At 41.4% G+C, this 11534-nt stretch overlaps 1 protein-coding gene and 5 non-coding genes across 7 annotated transcripts; all 6 read right to left on the bottom strand.

Moving 5' to 3' along the window:
* Window positions 1-2027: 2027 nt before the first annotated feature.
* On the bottom strand, window positions 2028-2099 carry Trnam-cau. The gene has a single exon. It is a non-coding gene; the product is annotated as a tRNA-Met (tRNA).
* Window positions 2100-2503: 404 nt separating this feature from the next.
* On the bottom strand, window positions 2504-2575 carry Trnae-cuc. Its single transcript has one exon. It is a non-coding gene; the product is annotated as a tRNA-Glu (tRNA).
* Window positions 2576-3348: 773 nt separating this feature from the next.
* Window positions 3349-3420, bottom strand: Trnam-cau. Its single transcript has one exon. It is a non-coding gene; the product is annotated as a tRNA-Met (tRNA).
* Window positions 3421-3798: 378 nt separating this feature from the next.
* Window positions 3799-3870, bottom strand: Trnam-cau. Its single transcript has one exon. It is a non-coding gene; the product is annotated as a tRNA-Met (tRNA).
* A 695-nt stretch (window positions 3871-4565) lies between these two features.
* Trnam-cau lies at window positions 4566-4637 on the bottom strand. The gene has a single exon. It is a non-coding gene; the product is annotated as a tRNA-Met (tRNA).
* Window positions 4638-5191: 554 nt separating this feature from the next.
* LOC112565439 (insulin-like growth factor-binding protein-related protein 1) lies at window positions 5192-10553 on the bottom strand. Of its 2 annotated transcripts, none has more exons than XM_025240911.1 (6): window positions 10401-10553; window positions 9956-10166; window positions 9012-9211; window positions 8716-8859; window positions 7459-7654; window positions 5192-7136 (listed from the first exon to the last, which is right to left on the bottom strand). In XM_025240911.1, the coding sequence occupies exons 2-5, from the start codon at window positions 10150-10152 to the stop codon at window positions 7479-7481; spliced, it is 717 nt and encodes a 238-aa protein (XP_025096696.1). In that variant the 5' UTR covers window positions 10153-10166; window positions 10401-10553; the 3' UTR covers window positions 5192-7136; window positions 7459-7478. The 2 variants fall into 2 exon arrangements, with proteins under 2 accessions (XP_025096696.1, XP_025096697.1); XM_025240912.1 differs by having other exon boundaries at window positions 10393-10415.
* Window positions 10554-11534: the final 981 nt, after the last annotated feature.

Below are 11534 nucleotides of genomic sequence, written 5' to 3'. Positions count from 1 at the left end.
GCAGATAATAAAATCTGATTGGATATAAAAGTGAAGTGACTCATAATACATAGCGACCTTTTTTAAAAGGTGTCAGATTTTTAGGGGTGGTGGGAATTGGTATTTTACCACGAACCGGCAACTAAGGCTACATCACGGCAAAATATCCAATCCTGTAGACAGATGCTACATGCAGAGAAAGAAAAGCGTGTCCGAGACGAGATCTGAACCGGCCGCCTACTTCCGCCATCATGATCACGGAAGACAGAGATAATCACAGTTAAGACGTGGACAGGAAGTATTAATATAATCAGTCCCTTCCCTCCTACACCAGCATCATCCACTAATGAAAGTGCAGCATCATCAGGGAGGACAGGAGGGTGCTGGCTGTATCGGAATGACCTTATGACCCGTTGTCTGAGGGAATCGACCCGCTGCTGCAGTGCTGTGGCAACGGAAACAAGAGAGAGCGCCGCGGGCTGTAAACAAGGCGACCGTTGTGGAGCACGCTGGTTGCTAGGGATGCGGAGGAGAGGAGAGGAAAGAGAAAGAGTGAAAGTGAAAGTGAGAAATGAAAAATGTGTGTGTGTGTGTGACAGACAGAAAAGTACATACCAGCTGACATGAATGAGAAACACTTTGGTAAGTCCACACCCGCTTTAAATCATGGGCGAGCAGATTGTGGGAGAGTCCTGGGTTCCTTTTGTTCAGAGTTTATTTATACTCTCTTTCACTCCATTCAACACCAAGTGGACTCAAGTGTCGCAATCTTTGCCCGTTGTGTACTGTAGAGAAAATTTTCGATCCTGGGTCTCCAGCCAGGAAGCACTATTGCTGTTATGTCAGGCTGTCACATGTTGCATAACTACCATATCTTCTTACTGTAGCAACAAGTGTCATGAAGAGCATAACGACTTTATGGGAAGAAATAAAAGTCAAAGAATGTTTGTTTCCCCCCATCAAGCAAAACTTTCTTTTACTGATACCACAATACCTTACTTTCTTTTTAAAAGAAATGATTCTTTTTAGCTTACATCGTTGTATTTGTTTATTATTTTTATATTTGTTTATATTTGTTTATTGTTTTTATATTCCTCTGTTTCCTCACATCGTGTCATTATTTCATAGCTAGCGCATTGTTCGTCATTTTATTCCATGTTTTTCGTGATTCAGTTTTTTTTCTCTCTTTTCCTTTTTTGTTTAATCGTTCAACTCTGACCCCACCGTTAAAGCTGTGGGTCAGAAGGGTGCGAGTCGAACGACTACCTCTTCCCCACCCATCCCGTATCCATACTTCAGACTCGAACCCTCAGTTCGGTGAGACTTAGGTTCTACCTCCCAAGGAGACAGTAACTGATATTTTGACACTCGTGCTCAGAGCCAGACCTCTCAGCTACCACAAAACAACCGTAAACTTCACTCGTTAGCCGTTGGTATGCTATGAGATGTTTAGAAATCTTCACACGTTTATACCCAGGAGAAGATTTACACCTTCGCTTGTCAATTAAAACTACTTGGAGCCGTGGCCGAGGTTTAAAACTCCATGAACACCATAAGAACTATGCTGTGAGAAGTGTTACAGAGGTTTGCTCGTGAGCTTGTGAGCTCGTCTCACGCTACTTTGCATATTGCCTTTCATTGCCAGGCCGGAGAGTGCGGAGGTACCCACCACCCTACAATGCCGTGAAATTAGTTTAAGACGGGTGTGTCGACACCACAACATGCTTTTGGTTAAGCGGACAAGAATGGCAGTTCTGTGTTTGTTTTCTCGCCTTTTCACGTTTGACATGTCTGAGGAAACACACACAGAGATGATTATTACAGGTTATTGAGCTGTTCACTCCCAATATGCTGTGTGAGGATGAATGAATTCTTGAATACATATCAATCCACATTTGGAGTCATAAAAGCAATATTGAAAAAAATTAGAATTATAAAAAATAAATAGCGATTGACTAGTGAATTTCGTCAAGCATTATTTACAGTGTTTCGGTGATGTCGTATCACGACAAAAAGATTCTGTTACCGAGGAAAATAAAAGATTCGTCTAGCAGAGCGTGGTTTCGATCCACGGACCTCTGGGTTATGGGCCCAGCACGCTTCCACTGCGCCACTCTGCTTACAGTCATCTCGACCTTATATCTCGATTTCCTCCTTGCAATGATCTGACCGGCAAACATTAGCAGTACAATAACAGGCTATCAAACAAAATCCGCTAGGTGGTGACTAGATGATAAAAGCGCTGTCTTCGAAACTCCTAATAAAGAAAGTTTTTTTCTGCTAAAAGAAATTATCTAAACTACAGAGACCATGTGAAAATAATTATTGTAGAAAACTTTATTACATTTATGGAGATTCTTTGGCTAACTAATTTTATTTTAAAATAAATTTTGAAAAGTGAAAAACAAATCGGTCATCACCAACAGATATGACGAGTGTTGTAAATTCGGAAGCATTAATCCATTCACATTCTCTATCATCCGATCCACCACCAAACTCACCGCCAATTAAAAAAAATACCACCTTCCCAAGCGGGGAATCGAACCCCGGCCGTCGCGGTGAGAGCGCGAAATCCTAACCACTAGACCACTTGGGAGATACAGAGACATGTCTGTGAATGTTCTAGTATCACCAAAATACTTCCGATTCCTTCTGCTGGTACTTTGTGTGTATGCCTCCACTGGCTCCATACGCACGCGCGCGCGCGCACACAATCTCTCTCTTTCTTTTTTTCTCTCTCCCTCTCTCTCACACTGGGAAAGAGCCCCAGACACGTCAATGGGAAATGGACGGTCTCAAGATGAAACATATATTGTGCATCCTGCTAGCTTTTATTTACTACAGTATTTAAGGAATAGGTCATATATAATGGAAGACGTTTTGAACTAATGAAAGTGTTACAAGCTTTTTAAATAAAAAATAAATTATCACAAAGAAATTCATTAATAATTTAATATTAATAACTAATAGACTTTCAAGTGGAAAAAGAAATCATGTATATTGTACTTTAGTCTTTGGATTCTATTCTCACTTTAATGAGAGATGTAAAAATGTCTTTTTTCGACTGATCAATTAAATAATCTTTTAAAATTATAAATCTGATGACACTTGCAACTGAATAAATAACACAAAAAGAAAGAAAAAATTTCCAAAAATTTCTACTGCACTGGTTGTCAGTCGCATTTTATTGTATAATGTATAGGATTTCCTTTTCTATTTTCGTATTTTGTCCAGAGAATCTCTTATTACGGGCCTATTCGCCATCTGCATGCGTTAATAGACTTATTTGACACTTAATGAGGAAACTTTCTTATTTTATTTATTTATTTTTTTTTTGAAACGACGGTACAGACTGGGAAAAATGAAAATTAGCAGAGCGTGGTTTCGATCCACGGACCTCTGGGTTATGGGCCCAGCACGCTTCCACTGCGCCACTCTGCTGATGAAAGAACGCGATGACATAAACAGCCTTCACTCTTGTGCTATAATCACTCCCCAGTGTCACGTGATGGTCAGCGGGTGTGAATGGTCTCGTGCCCACAGGCACGGCACGCGACTACCCTGTTGATAGGGCTGACTGCCGTGCCATAATCAAGCCTTACAGTTGTTGGCTGGGTGTAAAACATCAATTCCCTCCTCCACCCCACTAACTTTGTTGTTTGGTCATAAGGCTTCCCAAAAAAGAAACTTAAAACTCCCTGATATTTAAACTTTTCATCTGTTGGCCGTCGATTGCCATCGGAAGGATATAATAACTGTAAATATTGCTGTAACATTAACCGACACCTATCATCTCCCCACTCCGGTACTAAAAACAGTTAGCAGAGCGTGGTTTCGATCCACGGACCTCTGGGTTATGGGCCCAGCACGCTTCCACTGCGCCACTCTGCTGATATTGATTAATATCAGTTGTCAAGATAATAATCTTCTCTTATCTGATGCAATCATAGATTTGTAGATTTCGCTGAACATTCCAGTCATTTAAGGACATGATGGTGTATTTTAGTCATTCAGAGACACGATTGTAAGAGCGAACATCCTGGGTTCAGATGTCTGCGTGGATTTGCTTTTTTCTTGTGAGTGACAGTTAACTGCGGTCCAGTTCTTTTCCCCGCAGACTCAAAGTAATCACAAAACACTTTGGAATAAACCAGCATGCAAAGCACTTTTTGAATGAGGGGTCGTAGCTACTTTTCTGCACTTAAAACCCTGATCTGCACTAAATTACAAGATATTATTTCTATTTTTAAACACCTTATGTTCTTACTTAAAGACTCACAAACATCGGCTCTTTGTTCAAAATAGGATTTTTTTAGTTTTTACACGATTTGTTTGTCAACAGAATCCGAGGATTAGCTGCACAATGCAACTTTAGACAAAAGCTGGATTTCAAGAATTATGGACATAGGTTACTTACACAAAGATGCTCTTGGTTTCCTCTAGAGATACTCTGTTCTTAGACATTTTTAATTAGGTTCGATAATGAGGATTATGCACAGCTTACACTTCGCTGTTGATTAGTCTTTGCTTATCTTTACTCAAGATTTCATCGTTACTAACTACCTACAGGGTCGTAAAAAAACTGTTAGCAGAGCGTGGTTTCGATCCACGGACCTCTGGGTTATGGGCCCAGCACGCTTCCACTGCGCCACTCTGCTGCGATGAGAACTATCGATCTTTAAAGAGTTAAACTGTCTGCTACTCCACGCAGTCACCGCTGAATATTCCAAGGGACGCTACTCGTATGATGGTATTTGAAGGGTGAGCTCCCTTGGCACAGTCAACAACAGTATTACAAGCTTGGCGCGGAAATACCAGAGAACACGGTATTATATTTAATTTGGCATACAGCAGAGCTCTCTGATGAATTATTACAAATTTGTGTCAAGAACAGTTAATTATTTTCGAAGAATTAAGGCTCACTTGTTACTGTGAATTAAAAAAAGAGAAACTAGGAAAGTAAAGCAAAACTGCAACTCTGTCAAGACAGACTACAGATTTCAACGACTAAAAAAAAAAAACTGCCAAAAGAAATAAACTAATGTAAAGATGACTTCAAATTTACAGTAGTACAATGCAAATAATAATAATAATAATAATAATAATAATAATAATAATAATAATAATATAAAAGGATCACAATTGAGGTTCAAAGAAAACATCAATTAAAGACAAACGATAGTCAAGTTCGATTGAGGATACGAAATTTTCATAAGCATATTACATGTTTATTAAAAAAATTCAGGCTTACAGAAAAGGAAGAGCAGTAATGTGTAGTGCAATAGAAATATAGTTTCTAGACATGACTCTGTATACGTTAGTCAGGAAGACTCGGGATTTCGTTGTATAACCTGCACGGTTGAATTTCGATATTACACACAGTAAATGCACATTACACACAGATACATCAATGTTTATCTTGAACATCCTTCTTCTAAACAAGCTACTTTTCGCTACCTCGCAAACGCTTTTCATTATAGGATAAGACATTTTCACGGAAAAGTTAATAAAAATAAATTTGTTCTGAAAGTTGCAGTAATCTTAACACAAACCAAAATTTTACGGAACTGGACACATGGTAGTACTGGTCACCTTTTGTACAGCAATCAGTTGATTTAAGTTCTTTCCGCTACTACTTACTGATTTTTAAAAAAGTCAGAACCAGTGTAAGAAACTTAAAGACCAACCTGGATGGTTTGCGGTGTTTGTGTTCACATATCGGTTGATATAGGCGATAGGAACCTAACCTGTAAATTTCAGTTTCCCTAAATCATCCGTTAATTAATTATCCACTACTACTGGCATCTGCGATCAACTAGCGCCTCTAACAGTGTATTACGTCACGCTAGCAGCGTACTACGTCACGCTAGTACACCATTTACAAGTTGCCTGCAGTCAACACCAAACGTACAGAGAGAGAAAGAGCCACAGTTCGGATTATTCGGACGACGACAGTCTGCAAGTCTCGTGCTTCAGAAAAAAACTGCTTCTTTAACACGAAAAATGCAGACTTTCAGCATCCCAGTAACCTGGACTGCAACTCTGTTTGGTGTTGACAGCTGGCAACCTTGTCAACGGTGTACCAACATGACGTACACCGTTAGCGTGACGTAGTACACTGGTAGAGGCGCTCGTTAATCGCAGGTACGAATCTTAGCGGATAATTAATTAACGGATGGGTTTTAGAGACTAAAATTTACAGGTTAGTTTTATATCACTTATATCTACCGATATCTAAACAAAAAAAAAAAAACGCAATTCATCCAGGCTGGTCTCTAAGCCGGCGAGTTTGTTGTTTAGAAACTTAAACCTTTAGTGTATTTTTGTATGTCAAAGGTACATAAAACCTGTATAATTAACTGTCAGGCACGTGTTACTTTCTTTGATTTTTAAAAATGATCTTTCAAGTGAAGAATTGTTAAAAGCTGGCTTGAAAGCAAACAACGCGAATGTGAGTAGCTTAACAAGAATATGTACAAGACATAAAAATTCTGTTTATAATAACATAACTTCCGCTAAATACAATACATAAAAACCAAAAACAGAACAAAAAACACACCAAGGCATGTAAGAGTCAAAATCAGAGAGAAATGTTTGAACACCAGTTTACCCTCATGTCAGAGAATTTATTTTTAATATAACAAATTTTTAAATGTCAAAAGTAGATAGATGAGAGAAGAAAACAGCAACAACAAGAAAAGAGAGACGAAAATATAAAACATAAGACCTAACCAGATGTACAGTAAATGAACTGGTCTACAGATAAGCGTATAGTGTCAAGACAATAATGAGATAAATCATACAGACTGCAATTATTGCTGAATATCAGAAGCGCCAGAAAGTGAATAGAATATCACCCAGAAAACATAGTTTCCTCACTGTCAGAGGGACTTAGCACCATTTGAAATCAGCTTTACATGAGGGATGAGCAATGATAGTTCCACTAGTGACGTGTGCAAAATGGCGTCAGACACTTGGAGTTGTTTCTAAGTGCTTCTCGAAGTTCTTTTGTACTTGGCGAGGGTTTCGTGCCATCACATTTGAATGCGTTTTTATGTCATCACCCGTGTATGAAATGAAGAGATGATTATCTGGTGACAAAGCAACCAAGTCCGCTTTAAGCTCCAACAAAAATCCCGCATAAAGCGTCTTTTTTTCTGAAACAAAACAATTATCACACAATTAGTGCTCCCCTGAGATCATTTACCTTAAAGAACAACGAGCATGGCTTTTAATAAGAGCAAGCTTGAAGTTATGAATCAACACAAGAAGTAGCAGCCAACGGTAAGCTGCTTCTTGCACAAATTAAACAACAAATTGCAGTAAAGTTTGGTTTTTGTTCATAGACACACAGTGAACATAACTGTCATTAATTAACGAGATTTTGGGTGCTATGTGTACATAATTCAATCACGTAAACTATAGAATGTAACGTTCCCTTCCTAGTGACTCAGATGCTTGTGTTCACTTTTCTCTTACCTGTTCTTTGTCTCCGAAGCTTATTTGTCGACGACCTTGACCCTGGCCGTGGCCTTGTCGGTGTTGTGGTGGTTGAAGGCCAGACAGGTGTAGTCGCCCTCGTGATATTTCTGCAGACCCTCGATCTGCAGCCATGACGTCACCATGAACTTGCCGGGACCGCCCCGAGACGAGGTCACCATCAGGTTGTCGTCACCTGTGACAATGACCTCAACATCTGCATTGCTTGTTGACATTATTTTATTTAACAAAAGTTTGTCTTCTCAATCTGTAGCTTGTCTCCCCTTGCAGCTTTAGCAGACGTAATGTGTTCATATTATCTCCCCCTAGCCTTTACGTCGCTGATTCAATGAGCTCACGTTGTGTGTCACGTAATATGCAAATGAAGGTCATAACCCTTTCCAGGAGAACACAGAAACAGACAATTAAAGAAAATTAATTAGAGAACTTTAAGTATTAAATTGTCATTATGTAAAAGCAGTTCAATATTTTACTGAAAATAAACAAATTAAATATTGAATATCCTGCATTTCAGGATAACTAATAGGATTATTAGATATTATTTTTTCCCTTCTTTCCGGCCTCTCTCAATCTCTCTCTCACGCACAAATCGGAGAGATAAATAGTGTAAAATGTTGAAGGAAGGACACTTTGCTGTCAAGCAATTATAAGGCAGCATCAATGAGTCGGTAATTAGACAATAAGGACTTTTACATTCTTGATGTTTGAAAAGCGTCGTTGGAGAATGAATTGTTAAAATGGAGTGGAAACTGACCAACAGAAAATATCTGGTTGAAGGGTGTAGTTGTGTGAAGATGTGGATGTAAATATGTGTAAAAGGAAGACAGAGATAGAATGATGGTCATGGTGGGTGTAGGAGCTGGTGGTGAGAGAGAGGTGAAAGGTATTAGAGGGGTGTGGAAGCGGGTGTTCAGCCATATTATCTTTTCTTGTATGTCTTTGCTGTATAATTATATATGTACACGAGTTTGTGAGAATATAGGTAAATTATGAATGAAAATTGTACAGGTTTGAGTATATGGCCAGATTTTAGTAGGTTTTCGCATAACTGCTGTAGACCATGCACATAAAGCAATCAAAGATATGTCTATGTCTATGTTTATGTCTATGTCTATTTCTCTCTCTCTCTCACACACACACACAGCCCTGTGCACACACACAACACGTAAACAACAACAGAGAGGCGTGGAATAGGCGAAGAACACATTAAAGGGAAAGCACTCGGTCAGCCCTCACCTGGAAGATGGTAAGTCTGGTTGTCTGCCCTGGTGAAGATCCAGGCCATAGAGGGGCTGGGCATACCGATGGCCTCACACTGCAGCACGATGTCGGTGTTGGTTCGATTCCTGACGTACTCCGGCCGTGACACGATCCTTGCACCTGCAGCACGAAACAGGTGGGCATTGCTATCAACCTGTACCTACAGTTTAATAATTAAAACAGGACATGAGTACAGCAGTCTCGCACTTTGTGACAAGTTAGTATACAAATAACAGTAAGAATACATGTTTGTGCCAAACAACACGACTGACCTGGGTCGCAGGGTCCAACCGACTTGACAATAAGAGTGTCGGTGACTTGCTCGCGCACAGCCGCGGCCATGAGCTGACAAAGGTTGGAGTAGGTCTTGCCATCCGAGCCACAGAGAATCTCCTCGAACTTGCACTGACAGATCTTGATGGGGCCCACGGTCCGGCGACACTCGAGGCCGTCACCGCATGGGTCGCGGACACTGGGGACAAGTAAGTCGGATATCTTGGTTATCACCAATTCGCATCAAGACTACAAACATTTACTTTTAAAAATACAATATAAGGAAATAACATACTGCGACGACTAGCAAATATTTTTTGGGATTTGTTGTTCATCTTGAATTAGTTTGTGAGTTCAAGTTCAAGGGAAAGTATGCAGGGCAGCACGGGTATCGAACCGGGTCGTGCGAGCCATTGCTTTTCGACACCGCCTAACTTCTAGGCTATTCGTTCACACGAGGAAATCTGGAAGCAACACTAAGGTCAGTGTGACACGAAACAACAGCGCCTGCACTTGACGCCCTGTTTTGTAGAAAGCAAAGACCGGCAGGCGGCGCTGAAGACCACAATAACTCTCTTGTGTGCGGAGGAAGGAACCTATGAATGGCGCAAACATGTCACATGACACTGCACAGTCTCCGAATGCGGGAGTCCCGCTGGCATCTGCTGTTTTAGATGGGTGTGATAAGGCTGCTTTTATTTCTTCCAACTTTATTCTTTCACCATTCTTCGACTTGTCCCAACCCTTCCCACATACCCCTTCTCTTTCATTTTTGTTTACAACTGTACATTGTCATTCAATGAAGTCTGTGTTATGCCTTCCGCTCAGAATGGGATGCAACACTCATACATTACATACATTACATACGTGTGTGTGTGTGCTGTCTCCATGTGTCATGATGTGTTGATGTCATGTGTAATGACATGTTGAGGTCATCACCAACCTGTCATCGCAGGGCTCGCCCTCCAGCTTGCCGCACACGTCACAACAGTTGCACTCGTCCTTCATGATGCCGGCCAGACACTCGCCAGAGTTGAGAGGTGCGCATGTCTTGACGTCACACGCCGGACACCGCTTGGCCGCAGTGACCACAGCGACCACCCCGGCCACCGCCAATACCAGCACCACACGCTGCAGCATTCTGCCAGAGAACTCTGTAAGAAAATGGCGGACCGAACCCGTCAGACCTTTCCACAGACTTGCAGGCACATACACCGTCAGCGAGATGAAACTTTCCCTGCCCCGGACAAACAAGCTGCCAAGGCGCTCGAGCGACAAAGACACAAAAGTCCAGCAAATTTGAAAAAAAACAAAAACAAACTGCGGTAAGATATGTTCCCTGGCAGTTTAGTCCGAGGCAGAAAAAGTTTTCTCACTTACCAACCTACCTTCCAGTAAGAAATGGAATGCTGAGATGTGGAGATCGGAAACTGGCGAATATCAAGGCGCAGTCTTGTGTGCAGCCTCCTGATTGGCTGCTGGCGGAAGTCTGGGTGGGTTGGGACAACCGGAGTGAGAGGCGGTTTGCTAGAAGGAAAGAAGCTGGCAAAACGAGTACACAGCCCCACACGTACTCTGTGCGCATGCGTGGGTGTTTTTAGACCTAGTGGGGATGAACTCAGTGTGCCACTCTCCCTCACCTCGTGAGAGTGTCGGCTCCCTGTATAGAAAACCTCCAGCAGATGCAATTCTTAGAACTTCACTACATCAGCGTCTGGAAGAGACATTTACCAAACTGAAATATTTAAAAGTATTAATGAATGATTTGGAATTCTTGGTTCAGACGGTAGACTAAGATGTTTACCAGCTACACATGCCAGGAATGTGATGTGTGGCGCGTGGGTTGTGCACACGGCTCGACTCTGAGTTTCCTACTTTCAGCCTGGGGATCAACACCCAGGGCATGCCCCCGTGTTCCGCTATCTTTAGATCGGGTGCCAGCTGCGGGTAAGGGTCTGACTACTGCCTAAACAAAGAACGACCCTTATAACAGTAGAATCGGTTCTTGGTCAGTCTCTCATCTCAGACGGAGAAGTGTAAGATGCTTCAAGCCCTGCAGCCAAAGATGGACAAGGACCAAAAGGTGGACCGTAACATGTGACCTGTCAGTGCCAGAGACTAACGTGTAGACAAGGGATATGTATGAAATCTGTGTCAGTGACAAGTGCTGTGTGTTTCTCATGTGAGGAGGGTGGGGTGGCGTGGGGTAAAGGGGTGAGGGGCGTCCATAAAGATTCTGATCCCACTTATTTGTTGAGTGATACGTGTGTCAGTAAGATTACATTACTGCCTTGTGTGACACCTGACTGCCAGACATGTGTCATGGCACTACAAATGAATCTCTCAGTTAACAAGTGTAAAACACACACACACATAGGTGAATCACGATTTATCACGCAGAGTCAACTATCAATGTTTACTTCACGGCATGGTTTGCGAAACAGTATTAAACAATCGTAAACCAAACATGTTTTGTTGAATTATCAAAGATTTGGTCACTCTTTATTTAAAAGAAACATTAT

This window comes from Pomacea canaliculata, linkage group LG5, assembly GCF_003073045.1.
Source record: "Pomacea canaliculata isolate SZHN2017 linkage group LG5, ASM307304v1, whole genome shotgun sequence".
NCBI lineage: Eukaryota > Metazoa > Mollusca > Gastropoda > Architaenioglossa > Ampullariidae > Pomacea > Pomacea canaliculata.
Note: the sequence above shows the minus strand (reverse complement) of the source record. Positions and strands in the feature narration are given on the sequence as shown.

What these genes read in the sequence shown, in the direction of transcription:
- LOC112565439 (XM_025240911.1), bottom strand. Translation starts at nt 10,152, where the DNA reads ATGCTGCAGCGTGTGGTGCTGGTATTGGCGGTGGCCGGGGTGGTCGCT. An exon ending in GGCGAGCCCTGCGATGACAG is followed by an intron (nt 9,212 to 9,955) that starts GTTGGTGATGAC and finishes ACTTGTCCCCAG; the next exon opens with TGTCCGCGACCCATGCGGTG. An exon ending in GGTTGGACCCTGCGACCCAG is followed by an intron (nt 8,860 to 9,011) that starts GTCAGTCGTGTT and finishes TTCGTGCTGCAG; the next exon opens with GTGCAAGGATCGTGTCACGG.